This window comes from Austrofundulus limnaeus, unplaced genomic scaffold, assembly GCF_001266775.1.
Source record: "Austrofundulus limnaeus strain Quisiro unplaced genomic scaffold, Austrofundulus_limnaeus-1.0 Scaffold1971, whole genome shotgun sequence".
Lineage (NCBI taxonomy): Eukaryota > Metazoa > Chordata > Actinopteri > Cyprinodontiformes > Rivulidae > Austrofundulus > Austrofundulus limnaeus.
Window position 1 is genome coordinate 1 of NW_013954373.1, and position 17,857 is coordinate 17,857.

Here is a 17,857-nt window from a genome sequence, read left to right on the forward strand (position 1 = left end):
TAAAAAATCTGTGTCGACAAATTTACATAATCGACGTCATCGATTATTTCAACTAATCGGTGCAGCCCTATATTTGTCACACAAAAAGAATGAAGCATAAAGAACTATAACAGGTCAGATTCTGCAAAAACAACAAAATCTTGGATAAACTCCCACCTCATTTAGTGTCCAGGAGTTTGCAGTGTGTCTCTGCAAGGTACAGAGAATGATACTGGCCAAAATAACTCAGAAACTCGCCCAAATAAGTGAATTCCGTGAGATTCCGTCTTTTATTAGCCTGGTAAAAACCAGACCCTTGTCCTTCACTTTGCTTCGTACAGAGGGTCCGGACTCGCTGTTTTAGGGAAGCGATTCTTGCTGGAGGCGTGGCCTCTGCTGAAGTGTGTGTGTGTCGCNACTACAAGCAGACACTGCGCAGAAAATTGAGGTTCTGTTCTCTGATTGGTTCAGCTAAAACTCTGCCAGCAAAATCCATCTCAATGGAAGAAGTCCCAGACGGAGCAGAGAAGCGAAACTAGAATTGAGCAGAGCTGCTTAGGAAGGCAAGAACCAGGCTAGCCTTTTATACTAGATTCCCTTTTATTTGGTCAATTCCGCGTTTTCCACATCACAGAAATCACCCCTAGCAACTTACAAACAGAGAAGGTGGATTCTGATTGCCTGTTGTCACGCACATTTCCGCCATGTTTGATCGTGTAAAGAGGCTCACAGCTGATCATAGTAATCGATCTGAATTTTTTCTCAATTAATAGTCATGATCAAATAATAGCCCAGCCCTAAATCAAATTCTGATGTGGACCAAGAAAGCCAACTCTGGTCCACCTAAAAACCACGGTATTGGTTTGGATAAAGTGAACTGTGGTGCTGTTTAAATGCATGTGTAAGCAGACTACAGCGTGGGGAATTCTAGGTAATAGTAATAAACTTACTCATATACCTTGCTGGACGTCTGTGTAAGGCGACCATCACTTCTGTGAAGCTGGGTGCACTCCGCCTAATACYAAACCGTCTCAGACGTGAAAACAACATTCTCCATGGTTCTGCTCATCTTCCTCTCATGCTGAGCTCATCGTTGAAGAGTGTTTGTTTGGCACATTTGCCAAAAACAAAAAAAGAAATTCAATAATGGCTAAAGTCTCTATTAAACCTTTATAAAGTCACTATTTTTGAGTTTGGTTTGGTTGACACGGTGCAGTGTGAAAGCAAGCTGAAAATATCAACAAGTGTTGCAGTTTTAGTCCCCGATTGAACCGAGTCTACCAGACTATCAGGTGTGAAAACAGCCTGAAACACATATAGACTGAGATTTTATGAGATGTTATTTTTCAAGGTTTTAACAAAACTGTAAGTGGTACATGGACTGTACTTATATAGCGCCTTTCCATCCGACCAGGATACTCATCGTGCTTCACACAACAATCTGTATCCTCGTTTACCCATTCACACAGCACTCTATTAGAGCTCTACAAAAGTAACATTTACAAATGCTATGGAGACTAATTAGTGCTTTAAATCACATTCATACGCTGGTGTTTCTGCTTGGCCTTCGGAGGAGTCGGACGCTTTTGCTCTTTCTCCCGTACCTCCCTCCTTTTCCCTGCTTCGCTGCTGAACCAAGCCTTTCTTTTACCTATCATTCGACAACAAAAGACTATGGATCTGGTCAACTGGTCTCTGAATGCAATTGATACCATTTTCTCCACTCTGAGATTAGAGCGCGGGGAGAGCTCTTGTCCCAGTGGAACGGTCGCGGCCGGGCGAGTTTCAGCCAGCTGMGGGGGTTGGAACCTGATCTGCCTGGCACCTCTTTCCATTGAGGACGTCGTAGATGTTTTCATATTTGGATTTATGATAATCGGATTCCTGCTGTTTGGCTGTGGAGGAGTTCTGGTTTATCGGAAAATGAGAATGGCACTGACGGCGATTCAGTCCTGTGAAAAGCTGTCTGTATCCCTGGATGGAATCTCTCATACGGTGAACACACAGACTCTAATGGTGGGAGAGTTGAATCGCAAACTGGATGTGGTTCTAACTAGGATTGCAGCCCAGCGGCGTGAGGAGTGAGGGCAACATCTGGGTGAAGTTCATACGGGAGAGGCAAGATGGTAACTACTCTGGAATATTTGGCATTTTTGCAACACAGAGGCACAGTTAAGACTTTAAGCAGCGGAGAAAAAAAGTCTGCTGCTGCTCTAAAGAACTTACTCCATCATTGGATCCCCACAGATGTGACCTTGGTCACAGGCTGATAAAAACTCCCTGGATGATATGTGTGGGTGGAAGCCTTGATTCTCCCCCCTCCCTCTCTCCATCCCCCACCTATATCTGGTCCCAGTCCGAAGCCACGTCGGTTGGAACAGAGAACTGAACTCTGAACATAGAAATGGACTCTGGTGAACTGTGGTCGATTGATAACAACTGGTTGGACTTTGGAGGTCTCTGATTGGTCCCCGGCACTTTGTCCTTGATGTCACCAGTTCCTCTGCAATCCCTTCCCCTGTCCATACTTGTTCTCCCCCGCCTCCTCCCCTCCCTGCTCAGCTGCCTCTGCTCCTATTTGCAGAGTCGTTTTTTTGTGTGATGGTCATGTGTTTTCTGTTTTTAAATTAAACACAGGATCAAAGCTCTTTTTTAAACTCATCCTTCCTATGTGTGTGTATTCTAAACTGCAAGGTAGCMCACCACGCTGCGCAGTGCCCTGGACATTCCTTCCCCCGTGTCTGTCATGTGTGTGTTTCTCCGGACGGATGTTCAAAACTAATTTCGTTCTGCATTGCATCTGATGTTGTGTATGAATGACAATAAACGATTCTTGATTCTTGATTCTTGATGGGACTCACATCAGAGTCAATGGGGGGTCAGTGTCTTGCTCAAGGACACAACAACTGAGACAGCTGGAACGGGGGATCGAACTGGTGACCTTCCAGTTCTAGGACGACTCCCCTCTAACCACTCTGCCACGTGAAAGATGGCGGGTTATATGCATTCATTCAAGCAATGCCTGGCTTTTGACTGATTGATGGACTTACTGTTAAATGTTTTATTAAACCTTCTGTAGTTGTCTGTTGTGTTCCACTGTTATTTTTTTTACCAGTTATTTGTCTGAGCTGAAACCCTGGAGGGATCAGGAAGATATTTATGAGCTGGAATCTCTCTTCTGCTGTCAAGTCAAAGTTAACAACAATACAGCTAGGATGATAGTTTTTGTTTTCTATGGGAATAAAATGATGCTAATGTTAATGATGTTATTGTTTTCTTTGCGTTCTGAAGTTGATGTTTAATGAATCTGTCTTTCTTTCATTTCAGTTTGTAAGGATCCACCATATAAAGTGGAGGAGTCTGGATATGCTGGCTTCATCTTGCCCATTGAAGTTTACTTCAGAAACAAGGTACTTTAATCAGCTCAGTCCCCAAAATGATGTATTTTACACATTTAAAAAACTGGATGTAACGTCATGTCAGTTCGTATCTCCTAAATTAAAGAAACAGCTTTTTTTAATATCATTTTGATTGTGAGAATCTTTAGAGTTTCTGTTTTTATTCATTTAAAATGGCTGAATACTGGGACAAAGGTGTTTTTTCTCATAAAGACATGGCTTTATGAGAAAAAACACCTGTCTGAAATGTTTAATACAAAGTGTTAGATGGATGTTTAACCTTCAGCTTTTGTMATTGCTGTTCTACATTGACTGAAACAATCAGAAGATATAAATAATCAGGTTAGAGATAGTAAAACATTATAGAATATCTGTGTTGTCCATGCTATAAAACATGGTTTTCTTGATCTGCTGTCAAACTGATTTTTATTGTTTTCCAACCCCACAACCCTGGTGGTGGCTGTTTTTCCRCAGGAAGAACCGAAGAAAGTTCGCTTTGATTACGACCTTTTCCTCCACCTGGAGGGTCACCCGCCTGTCAATCATCTCCGCTGTGAGAAGCTCACCTTCAACAACCCAACAGAAGAATTTCGAAAAAAACTGCTGAAAGCTGGAGGGGTAGGATGGYATTGGGCGTGGGGACTCAACGAGTTGTTCATCTTCTTAGTGATGTCTTTTAAAGGAATGTGTAGATGCTTAGAAATTCTTTTAAAAACAGTCTTAAAATGATAAAAAAAGGTTAAAATATATGCTTAAACTCTACAAAAAAAAAAACGTTACTTAGCCTCTTTCTGACATTTAATGGCTCTGCCCTTCGTCTATACTATTCCAAATATTTTCTGATTTTTTTCCATCATGATGCTTCTAACCAAAACACTTAAATAGTTGTCACCTCACTGGGTTTAACATGCTTTAATGAGTCTGCTGTTTTGTAGCTTTGACCAAAAATAACACCAAAATGTTTTTACTGACTTTCATTACTAAAGTAGAAAAGACTTATTCTTGCAGTTCCTGTCCAYTTCTCTGTAAATATATAAAAGATGCTGATAACACAAGGAGCGAAARATGTTCCAGACTAAAACAAACATTRTCTGACTTGTTAATTTGTGTAGTTCAGAAATGCTGTTGTAAAAACAGCAGAACAAACGTGGTCTTCCTGAAGTGGGCAGAGTCTCTGCTTGGGTTGRCAGGTGAGGGGCTGGGCTTGTCTTAGGCATTGCTAGGTTTCCCAGATTGTGACGGTACAATCCGCAGATCTCTCCAAACAGCTAATTTGCTGACACTAACAAAACATTTGCATAGTGTCAAAAAACGTCTGGGAGAATTTACTATTATTATTTCTTTTTTGCACTTGAACTGTTTCTAGAAGCAATACAGACCCAAATTAAACTATAAAACATGTAAAATGAGAATTTTGCATAATAGATCCCCTTTAATGATKTTTATTTATAATTTTTTAATAACTCTAAAGCACTGGTTCTTTGTARTTTCTCTGTGCAGATCTGCTCTTTGTAAAATAAAGTTCAGAGTCGGATAAGTTGCTGTTAGCAGTTAATTAGCCATATTATTTGTCTCTTCGGTGTGCCTGCATTTATCGCCTGCTAACATGCCACATTTACCACAATTGATTGTTACTTCAAACCAAGAAATGGTGTTTCTCTCTGAGACAAGTCATGACTGACGGGGTTATCCACCCACTAAAATCTACAACAACAATGACGTATTTTAAAACAGCATAAAAGTTAAGAGGAATTCCTTCCTCGGCTACTGTACACAACTAAATGATGTCTCCATTGGATCTGAGGGTGAGACAAACCAAAACGAAACAAACACTTTGTCTCTGGGACCAAATTTAAGGACATTTACAGTGCAGGAATGTTATACAGGAAAATGTTGACGTTTTACCATCTTTTAAACTGGCAACCAGCCCTTACCTGGCAGTCAATCATTTCACACTTAAAGACAAGTTCAGGTAACACCATGTCTGTGCACAGATAGTAGACGGGACGTAAAATCTCTACTGCACACACTCTGGTTTCAAAAACACGACATGGCAGCTACCGTAAACCATGACTTCAGTTCACTACAAGAGAATGTGAGGACATTTTGTCTAGAATTATGATGCATGTTGATGGCCAGTACTCTGCAAACACCTGCTACTTTCTGATGATTTATTTTATAACATCACAGCAGCATTGTCATTGAGTGTGGAAGAAGCCGAAAGCATTCCAAGACTACAGCTCTAGATGAAGACACAACGTGTCGGACTTGTGCTGCAGAGCAAAATTCTTGATTCTAAAATCAACCATCTATGATCTATGATCATTTTTCCATTATAACCCTTTACTGGGTGAGGTTTGAAAAGTGCTACATTAATGTGGACTTTTTCATTGAAGAATACTGAAAACAGAGCAGGTTCTAAACGCATTTATTTTATTTTATTTGTTATTTTGTTTTGTATTTTTGTTTTGTTATTGTGCAGATATAACGTTGTGCTTCATTTGTTTGTCCACAGACACGAGATCCTCACAAACGTGGTTCAGAAGAATCTAAAGTAAGACTGCCAACATGTCTTGTTTTAGGGGGTGGGGGTGTCACATGTTTTCACCAGTTTTAACCCCTAAAAGTCCCCATGCACAGACWTTGTCTGCACTGTAATAGGTTACCTCACTTCTAGTGTCTACAGCAGTATGAGACGTCACACTATTAACACCTAACTGATTTTAAAAAAAAAGTCATCATTTGTTTAAAGTACAAAAAAAATTATATTTAGAACTGGTTTGATAGCAACACATAATAAAGCTCAGTATGTACCAGATAGGTGCATGTAATGTCAGTAACACACATGTAATGTTCCTGTAAGAATGAATCATATATGTTATGTAGRTTAGTGCAGCAACATTGTTGCTGTTGTTGTAGTGTCTTAGTCTTGTGTGACACTGCTGCAGCTTATCTGTTGTGTGATTGTGATAAATTTCAAATGTTTTAAAAGAGGGTTTTCTTGCCAATGCAAAGTTCACATGTTGAATAATCTTATTGTGAAGGATTAAAAAGATTTGTGACTTCTGCTGTTTTGATGCTGCTGCATAGTTATTTGGTAGTTTACCCAGATAATGCACAACTATAGGCCTAGGCTAAAGTGCTTTAAATTTTCCCTTGTGTGGATGATCACAACAAGCAACACTTGTGCGTTGCACTGGCAGCATGTCTTCAAAAAGAATCAACGTAAAAAAGTGGACACAATACACAACTGTACAGAGGAAGCAACATGCAAATATCAATACTCTTACAATGCATTGAAGTAATGTGTCTGCCACTAACCTCGCTGAGATTTCTTTATTTGTTTGTTCTTTACCYTGCTCGGAGGTGTGACAGACGGGTGTTTCTGCTCCCACTGAATGAGATGAGGTGGTCAGAACACACATCAGTAACAACATGGGGCGTCTTCTGAAATGTTTATGTCCCAGTGTTCACAGCAGCCTTGTGGAAATATGTTGCTTTTCCTCACGTGACTCATAGCATCACATTTCTTGTGTACCGTCATCATATTTAGGTACCTCCCAAGCGGGGTCAGATAGTTTATCCTCCAGGTCAGCATCAACAGGACATTTTCTATCTGGTGTAGCTCAACACTTTGCAGAGACTCATCAACAGTCTGCCTAATACCCTCTGACAACAGAATTTGATCATGCTGCTTGTTGCTCTTCCTCTGGCAGGTGATGGTGATGCAGGAGGGATCGACCTCTCTGTTCAGTCAGCACCTCAAGCTGCCAACACTTCCCAACAGCTCACTGACATCCTCCTCCTCRGACCCAAAGAGAAGCAAGAGCTTCCACAGTTCAAAGGTCAGTGTTGCAGGTACACCCCAGAGCTGATAGGTCTCCACTGTATTTTCTCTCTGTCTCACCCAGCTCTGGAAATCTGTAGCCCCTCCRAGTCCCCTAATCATACAAACATACAGTATTTGAGAGATTCAGTGATGTCCAAGATATTTAAACTCTAAGACCCAGATTCAACTTATGCAAAGGATAAATTGGCCACGACCCAAACAAAAGTCCTTACATGTCCATACACCTGTTTTATTTAGATCTAATTCTTTTTTTTATTATTATTTTGATTGGTCAAGACWAATTTGTGGGAGGACACAACTGGAGTTTCTGTAAGATATCAAATGTTTTCTGAGAAAGAAGAAAATGTGAAATACTGTATATGTAAATACAGTGGCATGTTGTTTCCATTATGAGCTATTTTTAGTCCTTTTAAACTGTGTCATTGTTGAGCCTYTTTAGGTGAGGCCCTTTTCACATGGAAACACTTTCAGTCTAAACAGTGTGTGTGATAAATTACTTGTGGTGCACGAGGTCATACTTACGCATCCACTTGCACTCTCCTCAACTGAGGCAAGAAGCCTTGCCTCAAATGATTGTTATGAGATTTACTGCAAAACAAATTTTAAAAGTAAATAAATAAAGTTAGAGTTAAAATTTACCATAACTTATATTATGAAATAAAACCTTGTTTCAGAGTTGAATTTGGAAGAAACTGTCGACTTGGATAACTCAGAGCTTCACACTTTCAGATGTATTGTACACATAATTCAGATATTTGTTTATGATTATTTATTGAAAAGGGGCAATGCACATTATTGAGTAAAAATATAACCTTTAAAAGTGCCAGATGAGAACTAACTTTCACCCACCACCTGAAAATGAAAGGTAGGTGATAATAGTTTGGCCTGTGTGTGTGTGTGTGTTTACCTGTTTTTTGTTACCCTTTTAGGGCCTTTGTCAAGATCAATAGTCCTTTTGAGGACCAAAGACCGACGGTCCTAATATGGTGAATTTGATTGATGATTTTGTTACTGAAAGCATAGTTCTTCTTTTGGTACCATGGACAAAATCGGTCAGTCAGAAATTCCATAWACTTTTCAGGGATCAGTTTCTCAACTTCAGAGACCTTAAAGTGGTCAACCAGCTCTCTCCCCATGGTTRAAGCCCAGAACATGACACTGCCTCCTCCTTGCTGACATCACAGCCTTGTTGGGACATGGTAGCTGTCCACCAACCATCCACCACTCKATCCATTTGAACCATCCAGGGCTGCACAGCACTCATCAGTGAGCAAGACGGTTTGAAAATGAGTCGTAATGTACTTCTGGGCCCACTGCACCTGTTTCATTTTGTTAGCATTGGTTAGTTGTGGCCAAATGGAAGGTTTATGCATAACTGCAAGCATCTGGAAGATCCTACATRYTCATTGGCGGTCACTTGGAAGTCGAGTATGATTGTCCTCGGTTTTGGTTCTTGTGAGTCTTCGAGTGTGTGAAAAGGCAGATCCTGGAGCCGCATATTTTTGTGTAGTGTGGACATGAGTGAGTGGTGGTGGGTTGAAGTTGGGCCTTTTTGGTGGTGGCCCTATTTTCTGGTGTCTGCGCTTGTCTGCTGCAGCACAGTGTTGTCATTTACAGTGCAGTTTCTTCACAGACCAGTCTTCTCCATGTCTTCCTGTTGGTTGCTGTTTCCTCCCAGTTCTTAAGGACAGTAAAGAAAATTTTTGATGTTTGTCTTTATGTTGTCCTTATACTTTTTCTTATGACCTCTCAGAGCAATTCAGGGTGTAAAATGGACTAGTTCCCCTTTGGGAGAATGCCTGCATGAGATGTTGAACATGGGGAGATTGATGTGCCTGCAGTTACCACACAGTCTTTGGCAGAGAGGGGTCAGGATACTATGGCATGGAATCCATGATGACTGGGGACCACCCTCTGTTGCAACCTCCATCCGCTATCACTGTCATTGTGAATTACTGTGACACTCACCCAGTTCTGCCGTTGAGGTCTGTTTGGATCGCACTTTGTCTGAAACCTCCCCTTAAACCTTAAAGCCAAGAGTGACCCTACCTGGACCAAAGCTCCAGATGGCATTCCTCTCAGGTTCATTGGAACACACAAGATTCTCCACCATGGCAAAGTGGCAATCTGTAGAGAGGATCCTACACCTTGTTGTTAAAAGGACTCTAGAGGCGCCAGCAACTTCAGATATCTGTTTGCTGCTTTGTAATGGCATTTTAGTAGCTGCTTTGATATGAATCTGATGTAATTGTCTAGCAGAAACCTTTCCCATTGAGTCTTTATCTGCACAAACTATTACATACTTTTCTGCAGCAGAGATCCTTTTTCTTTCCCATATTGTTTGAAAATGGTGGTCTACATAATAATGTGGAACAACCTTCTATAGTTTTATCTTTAATTGGACTCACCTGGCAAACCAACCATCACAGGTGTCAAAAAAAATAAATACAATGTGCATAATAATTTGGAACAAAGTGTACACTTAGTGCTACTTACTATGCAAGACTGTTACTTAAAACTTTTGCATTTATTGTTGGAGTTAACCCTGTCTATGTGGAATATATCAGAGACTTTCAGCAGATTTTAATGAAACAAATAACTACAAATCATTTACTTTTGGTTTCAACCTCATTCAAGATCGCCGCCACAACCAACTGACCCTAGTAGGTACAAAAATTACTGTAAGTAGTTTACAGATAATGGTTTGAGATTTGGTGTGGTACCAGCTGAGTCTTTCTTAACAGATACTTCATGTGCTAACATGTGAGATTATGTGATGTCACATCAGACTGGACATGTTTAAAGGTTTCTCTGAAATAGCGAGGTATTTACTGAAATTATAGATCCAGTCTAAGAGATAGCGTCTAACCCTCCACCGACCACTTACCTCTAGCAATTTAAGACCAACTTGGGGTGATTCATGCCTATCACAGTGTGGGCTTGTTTTGTCATATCAGAATCAGTTTTATTGCTATTGTCAATGAACAGGATTCACAGACAAGGAATTTGCTTCAGTGTAAAGGTGCAGTAGGTATAAAATATAACAAAAGATGAAAATACAAAGAATATAGGAAAAATATAATAAAATACAGAATTCAATACAGTATTAGGAGCAGACAATATATTTGGAGTAGTGTCCATATACTCATGAAAGGCTAATTGATATAGTGTAAGTGTAAGCAGCACAATAAATCATTTAAAAAGCAGAACAAATGAATAATCTCATCTGCTGCTTTATGATGTAGGGCTGTTGCCTGTTTCATGTCTCTGCTGAAAAATGACCGTGTCCATGCAGTTGAATCAAAGTTTACTTTATTCACCCAAGGTCCTGCAGCTGGTTCTCCTTACCTTCTTTGAGGGGAGGTAGATGGTCAAAAATACCACCCAAACTGGAAAAACGCCTTTGAGTAACAACTTGGTCACTACCAGGTACCATTTTTAAAAGAAAACAGAAAACACCTGTGAAGGATGCATTTTAACTAGACTTTGAATATTTAAAAATCACTGCTAGTTCCTAAACTGAAAATCAGAGCCTCCTCATTCGTGAATTTAAGAGGATCTGTTTAAAACTCTGGCCTCAAAGGAAGTGGACAAAATGACTTCTTTCCAGAAATATTAGAATAGAATAGAAATAGCCTTTATTGTCCCCCCGAAGGGAAATTCAGGTGTCCCTGACTGCCTGAGAGCACCGCAATCATTGGATGACTTTAAAAAAGGCTTGAAGACTTTTCCTTTTAATCAAACTTATTCCTCTGCATGATTTTATCATCGGTTTTAATTACTTTTAACAGAGATTTTTTTTGTAGCACTTTGAGATTTTTGTTAATGAAAANGGGCAGTGTACTGTATAACTTATTATATTGTCTTATTAGAGTTTCATGCATGGATTTTATTGGTCAAGTGTATACATGCCCTGTCAGTAGTCCCCTTGTAATACTTTCCAAAATGTATTGTTTTAGAGAATGTTTAAAAGACCACACTCAACTTATCCTTTCTCGTACAGCATTTTGGAACTTTAAGTGAACTTCTGTGCAAATATTAAAATGTAAACTTCAGTTTTCAGTGGACATTTTTGTTCCAAGATTTTGTTACAAGTCTGTGATAGTCATATGTTCAATGTTGATAAGCAAGAAAAACTGTGTATTCTATCCAGAGCACTTAACCAACTCTTTTTTTGTCAACCTACAACAGAGGTAGACGGCTTTACTGCAACGGAGGGCTTGACTGAAGTTATGAATGAGCCAGCAGCTGTACATCTCGAGGCCCCTGGGGTCACCAGCCAATAGACAAAATGAAAGGTTTTAGAGGTGGTAGCGGACAGTTGTAACACAACTGGTCGTCTAGACTACTTTAATGGGTTTACTGCGTTTGTGAAATATTGACAACAGGGCTAGAGGTGAGACCTCGGGACAAATGGCCCCTGTCGTTAAAACAAATGTATTTCCTTCTTCTTCCACTTTGTCTTTTTAAAGTTGAGTAAAAGGCTTCCTCACACACTGAACAGGTCCGCTCAAAAGAAGTTCTAAGTTTGCTGTTTAAGCCCATAGATGGGAGCTAAGAAGACTCTTTTTATTTTCTTTCAAGAATGGGGTTCTTTTCACAGAATCTGGGGTGGTGTGTATGTTTTCTTTTGTGCTAAAGGCAGAGAATTAAGCTATTGTTGATCTAGCTGCCTGAGTTTTTTTCCTTCATTTTTAAAATTATTTTAAAGTTCACATAAAAAATAAGACTCTTTCTCCCAATATATCTGTTTTTAACTCTAAATGATGGCAGTGTTTCCATGTTTTTCACAACATTGAATTATATTACGTGGCCAATCAGTGGTTTTAGGATTAAGTCCATCGAAATGTCAGCCAGTGATATTTCTTTCCCTCCTTATGTTTGCCCACTGACCTAAAGAGGGATTTCCTTTTTCCTTGTGTCCTAATCCTTTTGAACTAAAAGGTTGTTTTTTCTTTTTTGTCTTGATTACCCCTTTTTGGCACTTTAGTAATCCACAAAGATTTTGCTCAAAATTTTCTATCTGTTTTTTGTTTTATTTAATTTTTGTGTATGATATAAATTTTTTATGCATGTACAAAAGCTAACAAATTTACACTCATGTTTAGTATTTCTTGGAAGACTTCATATCACTCACCTTCTTTGATGCTGGAGTTTTAAATTTAGACCATTTTGGCTGAGAAATGATGACATATAAGTTTTGGTCTTACCTTGTAAATGGCATGCACAGTGTCATYTATTATTGTAAATTCTTACTGAATATGTTGGCTCCAAACTTTAACCAGCTGTAGATTTACACTGCCTGGCCAAAAAAATGTAAGCATAAAAAAAGGCACACACTCTAATATTTAATTGAACCACCTTCATCTTTGATTATGGCACACATTCGCTGTGGCATGGTTTCTATAAGCTTCTGCAATGTCTCAAGATTTATTTCCATCCAGTGTTGCATTAATTTTTCACCAAGATCTTGAATTGATGATGGTAAACTCTGACRGCTGCACAAAGCCTTCTCCAGCACATCCCAAAGATTCTCAATGGACTCTGTGGAGCCAATCAGATGAAGTATGCCTTAATAATGACATTTTGCTACGGCGCCATGTTTGAGTTCATTATTCGTAAAATTCAGTGGTTTAATTATTTCATGTATTGTGAGGTCACGTAGCTGTGGTTGCRATCTTAAATCAGGTTGATGCCAAAGTTCATGAAATATTTTGCGAACAGAGAGACAAACTAACATGCACAAAGACGAGAGCAAAAATATTTCTGCTCTTTCACCTTTAGCAACTGAGACATCCTAACTAATAGTTTATTGTTCAGTTCTTCATCATCACTAGCTAAAATTGCATTTCTTGTGTTTTTATCATCAGGATGGCTCCAAAGGAGGTGGGACTGCACTCCTCACAACAGCCACAACCACCAGCACTAACAGCAGCAGCTTTTCCAAACTCCACAAACCCTCCAAGGACCACAAAGACAAGCCTCCAAAAGACCTAAAAGAGCCCAAAAGTGCCTTCAGAGACTCAAGCTGGGAACCCAGCAAAGTCCCCAAAGAATCTTCACGAAAACCCAAAGAGAACCAACCACTTAGAGATAACAACCCTAAGACAGGCATCAAGGAACCCAGGTCTTTCTCCAAGGAGCATCGAAACGAGAGAATGACCCATGGGTCAGGGCTTAACAAGCGCCTATCCTCTCTGGACACTGATGACCTCATGGCAAAAAAACGCAAGAAWGCAATTCTGGATTCATCAGGAACGCTGATATCAAGCTCAGACAGTCAGCATTTGGATAAAAAGCTCTTGAAGGATCGATTACAAATGGGGACTAATAAATTACGCTTAGAGGGTAACGAGGCAGAGCGCAGAAAAGGATCTAACCTTCCTCCGATCCAGGACCTGGTTGACCCCAATGACTCTGACATGGAGGACCAGTCCAAATCAGATGTAAGTAGAGCACATTTTTCACTTCCACATTGTTGACTAAACCAGGGGTATAAACATTTTTGGATGTTAGGGTCATACCCTAAAAAAACATGCATGATCACATGTGAGACCTCAAGATGCCACACTCCAGGAATGTTATTAATGACTCTCAGCTACTTTCACGTCTYGAAATCAGTATCTGCAGAACTGACTGAGTTACAGACATTTTTGTGTTGGTTCWTGTTGATTAGTTGTGGCGTTTACCTTGAATTAAGTTGACTCTGAAGGTTWATCAGTTGTTGGTGGACATCCAGTGATAAATATGTCCAGTWTTTCATGAGCCCTTTTTGCTAACAAACAGCATTGACTCCAARYGGTGAAGCAAAAGTTTTAGGCAAACATCATGCACAATAAYTAGTACTTGAAAATATGTGTTGTGAATGACTCTCAGCTACTACCTCACCTAATCTTAGGTGAATTTTTGTAAAACTGAATTATCATCATCATCATCAAGTTTATTAATAAAGCACATTTAAAAACAACAAGTTGTCACCAAAGTGCTGAACACAAGGCAAAGATCAATATAAAAGCAAACAACATTCTTAAAAATATAAAAGATAAAACACCAACAACAAATACATAACTCACAATTAATCAAAAATCTGCAAAAACAGGTGTGTTTTTAATAGAGATTTAAAAACAGGAAGTGACTAGGCCTGTCTAACATTGGGGGGTAGATTGTGCCAAAGCTTGGGAGCCACAACTGAAAAAGCTCAATCTCCCCTCAGTTTCAGCCTGGTCTTAGGAATGACCAAAAGCAGCTGATCAGAAGATCTTAGTGCCCGAGAAGGACTGTATGGRTGAAGTAGATCAGTGAGATAAGAGGGTGCAAAACCATGTTGGCATTTGTAAGTGAGCAGGAGAATTTTAAAATCTATTCTGTAGTGTACCGGGAGCTAGTGAAGGGAGGATAAGATCGGTGACARATGCCCAAACCTACGAGTTCCTGTTATAAGTTGAGCTGCAGCATTCTGAACAAGTTGAAGACGTGAAAGGGAGACCTGACTGATCCCAACATGAAGTGCATTGCAGTAATCTAATCCAGAGATTCTTAACCTGTGGGCCGTGAGCGCCACCTTGAGGGCCTCAAAAGAACAACAGTTTTTAACTTTGGGCCGCAGAGGGCCGTGGGACRHCADTGATTTTGAATAAGGTGCAATGCACTTTCTCACCACTAGTAGCAGTAGTGCGCCACTCAGATGTTTAACAACTTTGTTAATATGTAGAAGAAGAACCTTAGAAACCTGCCGTGAATGGAAACTTATTTTAAATTAAAAGTAGAAACAAAAATGAAGGTAACCCATCAAAAACAGCCAAAGTTTGTCACTAATATGAAGAGCAGCTTCTGTTTTTACCAGGCACTATTTTAAAAGTTCAAAACATTATGAAATACAGTTGCAGATACAGCTGTATTTTAATTTGCACTTTATCAAATTAATTTTTAAAATATTTTTAATGTAAGGAAAAAAAATTGTATAGGTCCTCTGGACGGGTTCTTCTTTAATGAAACGTTTCGTCTCTCTTCCAAGAGACTTCTTCAGTCTGAGAGTTTCAGGCAAAATTCAGGCTTTTGAGTCCTGCCTCCAGGTGACTGATACTCACATCACATGGCCATCGTTCACCCTAATTAATACCTTTCGTTAACAGGGGGTGGAGTGATACTGCCAATGGCAGCGCTGTAGCAGGGGGACAGCTGAAAACGGAGGCCCCCACCTCTGTTTAATGACGGACGGTCTTTCTTCACAAAAATGGCTTCTTTTACTCCTCTCTCAAACCAACGTTCCTCTCTATCAAGAATGAGAACATCCTCATCTCTGAAAGAGTGACCGCTGGCCTGTAAATGAGTGAAAACTGCAGAGTTCTGGCCATTGAACTGTTTGTTCAAATAATTGTTTTGGGCAGGTTACAATATAAAAACGTTTGTTATCATCATGTCTTGTGATTATTTGACAGGAGTTTTACTTTCAAACTGTAAGTGTATTTAATTTAGTTATGTTAGTTATGATAGTTTAGTTATGATGTAAATACAATAAAAATTAAACCAAGATTCAGAATAATTATCATTTTGATCCACACATTGGTAATGTCTGACTGGGCCTTGTGCCACTTTACGTTCAACAAATTGGGCCCCGAGGTCAAAAAGGTTAAGAACCCCTGATCTAATCAACTAGTAATAAAAGTATGTACTATTCTCTCAAGGTAAAGTCTAGTCAATATTGGCTTGAGCTTGGCTATCTGTCTTAGCTGAAAAAAACTTTTCTGCTAAACAGTTGATCTGCTTGTTAAACTTCAAATCAGAGTCTAAAATCATTCACAGATTTACAACAGACTGCTTCAAATACAACTGAAGAGAGCCAAAATTAAATGGAAAGGTGTCAGCAGTAGAACTAGGGCTAAACACAATAACTTCAGTTTTCCTGTCATTAAACCTTAAAAAGAGTAGAGTAAAACTTTAAAAATTTGCAGCCATCCAATCCTTAATGTCATAAATACATTTTAATAACAACTGGGTAGAGCAAGCTCTATTGTCAGGTTTCAAGGGCAGGTAGATTTGACAATCATCAGCATTGCAATGAAAAGACAGACCATGTTTCCTTAGAACAGACCCTAAAGGAAGCAGGTACAAAGAAAACAAAAGTGGTCCAAGAARTGATCCCTGTGGAACCCCACAGTAAAGAGGCTCTGAGGCAGAAAAGAAGTTTCCAACATTAACACTAAAACATCTGTGACTTAGGTAGGAATGAAACCAATCTAGTGCTGCTCCTGTGATCCCAACCCAGTGTTCTAAACGTGACAACAGGATYCTGTGGTCAACAGTATCAAAAGCRGCAGTCAGGTCCWGAAGTACCAGGACCACAAATTGACCAGAGTCATTTGCCAGAAGAAWATCATTGTAAACCCTCACCAGAGCCATTTCAGTGCTGTGTAAGTGTTTAAAACCAGACTGAAAAGTTTCAAAAATTCCATTCCCATTTAAAAGGGGCTCAATTGAATAAAAACTATTTTCTCCAAAATTTTAGAAATAAATGGAAGTTTTGAAATTGGTCTAAAATTTGCACCAACTGCAGGGTCAAGTCTAGGTTTTTTTTTTATTAATGGTTTCACTACCGCATGTTAAAAAACATCTGGAATTCACTGGTAGCAATACTGCTATTTATAATAGCAAGAACCGAGGGACCTACAGATGAAAGATTTCTTTAAAAAARGATGCAGGAAAAAGATCAGRAGGGGAACCTGAGGGTCTCTTATGATCAACAATGTCCTTTAAAAATGCAATAGAAAAAGTCTCAAACTGACTGAAGACAGCAGAGCAAGGGACAAAGACAGAGGGATCAACTGTGGAGTGTGGAATGGATGCCCTGGTTGACTCAACTTTTTTAATGAAATACCTGCTAAACTTATTACAGGTGTCTACAGAGCCTTCCAGGCTAGCAGACTGAGGCACATTTAAAATACAATTAATAGTCTCAAAAGAACCGGATTGTGACAATTGGGCCCTATGATTTTAACAATGCAGAAAATGCAGACGGAATCATAGAATTTACCAAACAAGATATAATCCTGTATAAAACACAGACTCTCATAGAATTTCCTTATTTAGGGGAGTTTTTAAGTTATTCATGCTGCTGKCACTTCTTGTACCTTCCATTACCTGATAATACACGCACGTACCCCAGTGATTTTTAGGGATCTGGACAACAACTTCTCTAAATTTTGTCAGCACATGCTGGATTAAATGCAAGTCAGACACCCCTGCAAACTCTTCAAAGTTCAGCTACAAAAGTAGAAGCAAGACTCATTTCCTCACTCAATTCTGAGGYAAAAAGTATGGAATCACTCAAWTTGGAGGTAGAAAATAAGGACACACCCAGTCAATTCCCTTTCCCGAAATGAACACCTGCCTCAGATTAGKTCTGCTCGTTAGTCTGCAGTTAAAAACACCTGCAGTCATGACACKTTGGAGGGCTGCTGGARSAAGTGGAGTGGRWAGAASCATGGCTCCAACAAGAGAAATGTCTCTTGAAACAAAAGAGAGGATTGTGAAACTTCTTGAAGAAGGTAATTCCATATTTTCTCCCTGTGCTTGGTCAATAAAAGTAACATTCACTGACTTCCACAATGTTTTCTCTTCATTTCTTTGAGTG

General features: G+C 39.5%; 1 protein-coding gene across 1 annotated transcript in view; it reads left to right on the forward strand.

Moving 5' to 3' along the window:
- Positions 1 to 3,306: 3,306 nt before the first annotated feature.
- The window catches only part of mllt3 (MLLT3 super elongation complex subunit), a gene marked incomplete at its 5' end in the record, with an annotated part of 25,204 nt that continues 10,653 nt past the window's right edge, over positions 3,307 to 17,857 (forward strand). Inside the window, 5 exon segments of the mRNA XM_014034108.1 lie at positions 3,307 to 3,389; positions 3,852 to 3,995; positions 5,893 to 5,931; positions 7,094 to 7,222; positions 13,098 to 13,673. Of these exon segments, the coding sequence (XP_013889562.1) occupies positions 3,307 to 3,389; positions 3,852 to 3,995; positions 5,893 to 5,931; positions 7,094 to 7,222; positions 13,098 to 13,673 (971 nt within the window).